Source organism: Dermochelys coriacea, chromosome 9 (assembly GCF_009764565.3).
Source record: "Dermochelys coriacea isolate rDerCor1 chromosome 9, rDerCor1.pri.v4, whole genome shotgun sequence".
Taxonomy (NCBI): Eukaryota; Metazoa; Chordata; order Testudines; family Dermochelyidae; genus Dermochelys; species Dermochelys coriacea.
This window is the reverse complement of record NC_050076.1, coordinates 9,816,691-9,823,957: the sequence shown is the minus strand read 5'-3', so window position 1 is coordinate 9,823,957 and position 7,267 is coordinate 9,816,691. Positions and strand designations below refer to the sequence as shown.

Here is a 7,267-nt window from a genome sequence, read left to right as displayed (position 1 = left end):
GAAGGGGGTCTGAGCCCCCCAACACCAACACACCGGCCCCTGAGCTGAAGGGGGTCTGAGCCCCCCCACACACCACACCGCCCCCTGAGCTGAAGGGGGTCTGAGCCCCCCCCCCCCCACACACACACACCGGCCCCTGAGCTGAAGGGGGTCTGAGCCCCCCCCCCCACACACACACCGGCCCCTGAGCTGAAGGGGGTCTGAGCCCCCCCCCCACACACACAAACCGGCCCCTGAGCTGAAGGGGGGTCTGAGCCCCCCCACACACACACACACCGGCCCCTGAGCTGAAGGGGGTCTGAGCCCCCCCCACACACACACACCGGCCCCTGAGCTGAAGGGGGTCTGAGCCCCCCCCCACCACACACACAACCGGCCCCTGAGCTGAAGGGGGTCTGAGCCCCCCCCCACACACACACACACCGGCCCCTGACCTGAAGGGGGTCTGAGCCCCCCCCCCACCACACACACACCGGCCCCTGAGCTGAAGGGGGTCTGAGCCCCCCCCCCCCACACACACACACCGGCCCCTGAGCTGAAGGGGGTCTGAGCCCCCCCCCCACACACACACCGGCCCCTGAGCTGAAGGGGGTCTGAGCCCCCCACACACACACACACAACGCCCCTGAGCTGAAGGGGGTCTGAGCCCCCCACACACAACACACACCGGCCCCTGAGCTGAAGGGGGTCTGACCCCCCACACCACACACCCCGGCCCCTGAGCTGAAGGGGGTCTGAGCCCCCCCCCCACACACACACGCCCGAGCTGAAGGGGGTCTGAGCCCCCCCCACACACACACGCCCGAGCTGAAGGGGGTCTGAGCCCCCCCCCACACACACACACACACACACCGGCCCCTGAGCTGAAGGGGGTCTGAGCCCCCCCCACACACACACACACACACCGGCCCCTGAGCTGAAGGGGGTCTGAGCCCCCCCCACACACACACCACACCGGCCCCTGAGCTGAAGGGGGTCTGAGCCCCCCCCCCCCCACACACACACACACACACCGGCCCCTGAGCTGAAGGGGGTCTGAGCCCCCCCACACACACACACACACACCGGCCCCTGAGCTGAAGGGGGTCTGAGCCCCCCCCACACACACCACACCACACACCGGCCCCTGAGCTGAAGGGGGTCTGAGCCCCCCCCCCACACACACACACACACACCGGCCCTTGAGCTGAAGGGGGTCTGAGCCCCCCCCCCACCACCACACACACACACCGGCCCCTGAGCTGAAGGGGGTCTGAGCCCCCCCACACACACACACACACCGGCCCCTGAGCTGAAGGGGGTCTGAGCCCCCCCCACACACAAACACACCGGCCCCTGAGCTGAAGGGGGTCTGAGCCCCCCCACACACACACACACCGGCCCCTGAGCTGAAGGGGGTCTGAGCCCCCCCCCCACACACACACACACCGGCCCCTGAGCTGAAGGGGGTCTGAGCCCCCCACACACACACACACCGGCCCCTGAGCTGAAGGGGGTCTGAGCCCCCCCCCCACACACACACACCGGCCCCTGAGCTGAAGGGGGTCTGAGCCCCCCCACACACACACACACCGGCCCCTGAGCTGAAGGGGGTCTGAGCCCCCACACACACACACACACCGGCCCCTGAGCTGAAGGGGGTCTGAGCCCCCCCCCCCACACACACACACACCGGCCCCTGAGCTGAAGGGGGTCTGAGCCCCCCCCCCCCACACACACACACACCGGCCCCTGAGCTGAAGGGGGTCTGAGCCCCCCCCCCACACACACACACACCGGCCCCTGAGCTGAAGGGGGTCTGAGCCCCCCCCCACACACACACACCGGCCCCTGAGCTGAAGGGGGTCTGAGCCCCCCCCACACACACACACACACACGCCCCCTGAGCTGAAGGGGGTCTGAGCCCCCCACACACACACACCGGCCCCTGAGCTGAAGGGGGTCTGAGCCCCCCCCCCCCACACACACACACACACACCGGCCCCTGAGCTGAAGGGGGTCTGAGCCCCCCCACACACACACACACACACACACCGGCCCCTGAGCTGAAGGGGGTCTGAGCCCCCCCCCCCACACCCACACACACCGGCCCCTGAGCTGAAGGGGGTCTGAGCCCCCCCCCACACACACACACACACCGGCCCCTGAGCTGAAGGGGGTCTGAGCCCCCCCCCCACACCACACACCGGCCCCTGAGCTGAAGGGGGTCTGAGCCCCCCCCACACACCACACACACCGGCCCCTGAGCTGAAGGGGTCTGAGCCCCCCCCCCCACACACACACCGGCCCCTGAGCTGAAGGGGGTCTGAGCCCCCCCCACACACACACACACACCGGCCCCTGAGCTGAAGGGGGTCTGAGCCCCCCCCCCCCACACACACACACACACCGGCCCCTGAGCTGAAGGGGGTCTGAGCCCCCCCACACACACACACCGGCCCCTGAGCTGAAGGGGGTCTGAGCCCCCCCACACACACACACCGGCCCCTGAGCTGAAGGGGGTCTGAGCCCCCCCCCCACACACACACACACACCGGCCCCTGAGCTGAAGGGGGTCTGAGCCCCCCCACACACACACACACACCGGCCCCTGAGCTGAAGGGGGTCTGAGCCCCCCCCCACACACACACACACCGGCCCCTGAGCTGAAGGGGGTCTGAGCCCCCCCCCACACACACACACCGGCCCCTGAGCTGAAGGGGGTCTGCCCCCCCCACACACACACACACACCGGCCCCTGAGCTGAAGGGGGTCTGAGCCCCCCCCACACACACACACCGGCCCCTGAGATGAAGGGGTCTGAGCCCCCCCCCCCCACACACACCACACCGGCCCCTGAGCTGAAGGGGGTCTGAGCCCCCCACCCACACACCACAACACACACGGCCCCTGAGCTGAAGGGGGTCTGAGCCCCCCCCCCCACCACACACACACACCGGCCCCTGAGCTGAAGGGGGTCTGAGCCCCGACCCCCCCACACACACACACACCGGCCCCTGAGCTGAAGGGGTTCTGAGCCCCCCCCACACACACACACACGGCCCCTGAGCTGAAGGGGGTCTGAGCCCCCCCCACACACACACACCCACCGGCCCCTGAGCTGAAGGGGGTCTGAGCCCCCCCCCCCACACACACCCCCCCCGGCCCCTGAGCTGAAGGGGGTCTGAGCCCCCCCCCACACACACACACACCGGCCCTGAGCGAAGGGGGTCTGAGCACCCCCCACACACACTACACACCGGCACCCTGAAGCTGAAGGGGGTCTGAGCCCCCCCCCACACACACACACACACCGGCCCCTGAGCTGAAGGGGGTCTGAGCCCCCCCACACACACACACGCCCGAGCTGAAGGGGGTCTGAGCCCCCCCCCACACACACACACCGGCCCCTGAGCTGAAGGGGGTCTGAGCCCCCCCCCCACACACACACACACGCCCCCTGAGCTGAAGGGGGTCTGAGCCCCCCCCACACACACACACACCGGCCCCTGAGCTGAAGGGGGTCTGAGCCCCCCCCCACACACACACACCGGCCCCTGAGCTGAAGGGGGTCTGAGCCCCCCCCCACACACACACTCACCGGCCCCTGAGCTGAAGGGGGTCTGAGCCCCCACCACACACAACACGCCCGAGCTGAAGGGGGTCTGAGCCCCCCCCCACACCACACACACACCGGCCCCTGAGCTGAAGGGGGTCTGAGCCCCCCCCCCACACCACACACAGGCCCCTGAGCTGAAGGGGGTCTGAGCCCCCCCCACACACACACACACACGCCCGAGCTGAAGGGGGTCTGAGCCCCCCCCCACACACACACACACCGGCCCCTGAGCTGAAGGGGGTCTGAGCCCCCCCCCACACACACACACACCGGCCCCTGAGCTGAAGGGGGTCTGAGCCCCCCCCCACACCACACACACGGCCCTGAGCTGAAGGGGGTCTGAGCCCCCCCAACACACACACCACACACGCCCCCTGAGCTGAAGGGGGTCTGAGCCCCCCCACACACACACACACCGGCCCCTGAGCTGAAGGGGGTCTGAGCCCCCCCCCCACACACACACACCGGCCCCTGAGCTGAAGGGGGTCTGAGCCCCCCCCACACACACACACACCGGCCCCTGAGCTGAAGGGGGTCTGAGCCCCCCCCCCACACACACACACACCGGCCCCTGAGCTGAAGGGGGTCTGAGCCCCCCCACACACACACACGCCCGAGCTGAAGGGGGTCTGAGCCCCCCCCCACACACACACACCGGCCCCTGAGCTGAAGGGGGTCTGAGCCCCCCCCACACACACACACCGGCCCCTGAGCTGAAGGGGGTCTGAGCCCCCCCACACACACACACCAGCCCCTGAGCTGAAGGGGGTCTGAGCCCCCCCACACACACACACGCCCCCTGAGCTGAAGGGGGTCTGAGCCCCCCCCCACACACACACACACCGGCCCCTGAGCTGAAGGGGGTCTGAGCCCCCCCACACACACACACGCCCGAGCTGAAGGGGGTCTGAGCCCCCCCCCCCACACACACACACACCGGCCCCTGAGCTGAAGGGGGTCTGAGCCCCCCCCCCCCACACACACACCCGCCCGAGCTGAAGGGGGTCTGAGCCCCCCCCACACACACACACACACGCCCGAGCTGAAGGGGGTCTGAGCCCCCCCCACACACACACACACCGGCCCCTGAGCTGAAGGGGGTCTGAGCCCCCCCCCACACACACACACAGGCCCCTGAGCTGAAGGGGTCTGAGCCCCCCCCACACACACACACACACCGGCCCCTGAGCTGTAGGGGGTCTGAGCCCCCACACACACACACACACACCGGCCCCTGAGCTGAAGGGGGTCTGAGCCCCCCCCCACACACACACACACCGGCCCCTGAGCTGAAGGGGGTCTGAGCCCCCCCCCCACACACACACACGCCCCCTGAGCTGAAGGGGGTCTGAGCCCCCCCCACACACACACACACCGGCCCCTGAGCTGAAGGGGGTCTGAGCCCCCCCCACACACACACACACACCGGCCCCTGAGCTGAAGGGGGTCTGAGCCCCCCCACCACACACACACGCCCGCGCTGAAGGGGGTCTGAGCCCCCCCCCCACACAACACCACACACCGGCCCCTGAGCTGAAGGGGTCTGAGCCCCCCCCACACACACACACCGGCCCCTGAGCTGAAGGGGGTCTGAGCCCCCCCCACACACACACACCGGCCCCTGAGCTGAAGGGGGTCTGAGCCCCCCCCCCACACACACACACACCGGCCCCTGAGCTGAAGGGGGTCTGAGCCCCCCCCACACACACACACGCCCGAGCTGAAGGGGGTCTGAGCCCCCCCCCCACACACACACACACCGGCCCCTGAGCTGAAGGGGGTCTGAGCCCCCCCCACACACACACACACCGGCCCCTGAGCTGAAGGGGGTCTGAGCCCCCCCCACACACACACACGCCCGAGCTGAAGGGGGTCTGAGCCCCCCCACACACACACACACACCGGCCCCTGAGCTGAAGGGGGTCTGAGCCCCCCCCCCACACACACACACCGGCCCCTGAGCTGAAGGGGGTCTGAGCCCCCCCCCACACACACACACACGCCCGAGCTGAAGGGGGTCTGAGCCCCCCCCCCACACACACACACACCGGCCCCTGAGCTGAAGGGGGTCTGAGCCCCCCCCCACACACACACACACGCACACACACACACCGGCCCCTGAGCTGAAGGGGGTCTGAGCCCCCCCCCACACACACACACACGCCCGAGCTGAAGGGGGTCTGAGCCCCCCCCCACACACACACACACACCGGCCCCTGAGCTGAAGGGGGTCTGAGCCCCCCCCCACACACACACACACCGGCCCCTGAGCTGAAGGGGGTCTGAGCCCCCCCCACACACACACACACACGCCCGAGCTGAAGGGGGTCTGAGCCCCCCCCCACACACACACACACACCGGCCCCTGAGCTGAAGGGGGTCTGAGCCCCCTCAGCCCACCTCCCGCCTGAGCCGAGCCGAGCCGAGCCGAGCCGAGGCCCCGCAGCGACCCCCGGCCTTCCTTGCTGTGTCCGGCCGAGCTGGAGGCTCCGCCTGTGCGGCGCTGCCCCCTGGTACTTTCTCCCCCCCCCGGCGCCACCACGACTAGGCCCCGGCTCCCGCATAGCGGCGCTGCACGGCGGCGGCGGCGGCGGCGGCGGGTGCCCGGCCCAGGAGGCTGCCCCCGGCGCTCACCATGTTGGGGGCTGTGCAGGCCTCTCCCCTCCCGGCTCAGGCGGAGACTGAGGGCGGCGACGGCGGCTGCTTCCTCCGGAGGCGGCAGCGGCTCCTCCAGCTCCGAGTCCGCCTCCTCACGGGCCCTTCCGCCGCCTCCCGCCCATGCGCAGTGCGGCGCCGGGTCCCCGACTCCCGCTGGGTCTGCCCCGGGCGCTGCCCGCCCCTCAGGGGGCACCCCGGCTCCCAGCATCGGGCACCGGCTGCCTGTGGGGGAGGCGCCCCCTGTCCCCTAGCCACGCTCGGTCTGTAGGCGACTGGGAAGGGGGCGCCCCTGCCTCCCATCGAGATTATTAGGGTGCAGAAGGGTCGCCCCCCAGAGCCACAGTTTCCATGGGGTGGGGAGGGAATAAGAGGGGCACCTGCTGAACCCCCCCCCCCGGTGCTTATTGGGGGTGCAGGGCTCCCCCAGTCCTCCTAACTCAGTTCTCAGCCTTTCCAGGCTGCTGGACCCCACGGTGGAGTCTGATTTGTCTCTGCGTACCCCACCCCCCCCCCACTGAAAAAACCTCTGCCTTCCCAAATCCGGCACCAAACCCCCGCCGTGGTCGGCCGCACTGTTACTGAAACGTTGCTTCCTTTCTCGTGGATCATTCTAAACTAAAGTGGATCGGAAAATAAAAGCTGTACTTACAGGTCAGGGTGGCGCAATGTTTTTCACTGGTGGCGGGGCTGAAGCATGTAACTGAGCTCCCCGGGGGCATGGGGTGATCCGGGCAATTGCCCTGCTTGCCTCCCCCCTAATGCTGGCCCTGCATTTGTGATCCCCCCCCCCCAAAAACAAACAAACAAACAAACGTGTTCTGGCATCCCCCTCGAGGCTGCAAACCCCAAGTTGAGAAACACTGATCTAGATGAGTTGAGTACCTCCTGGAAGATCTCTGCTTTTCCCCAGAGGTCTGGGTACCCCTGGTCCAGAAACACTGCTCTGAATCATGGGTTTCAGAGTAGCAGCCGTGTTAGTCTGTATTCGCAAAAAAGAAAAGGAGGACTTGT

General features: G+C 68.9%; 1 protein-coding gene across 1 annotated transcript in view; it reads right to left on the bottom strand.

Annotated features, from left to right (window-relative positions):
* Window positions 1-6,402, bottom strand: part of DCUN1D1 (defective in cullin neddylation 1 domain containing 1) — a 30,717-nt gene extending 24,315 nt beyond the window's left edge. The window contains exon 1 of the mRNA XM_038417270.2: window positions 6,233-6,402. Coding sequence (XP_038273198.1) covers window positions 6,233-6,235 — 3 coding nt within the window. The 5' untranslated portion in view covers window positions 6,236-6,402. The remainder of the gene's footprint in view (window positions 1-6,232) is intronic.
* Window positions 6,403-7,267: the final 865 nt, after the last annotated feature.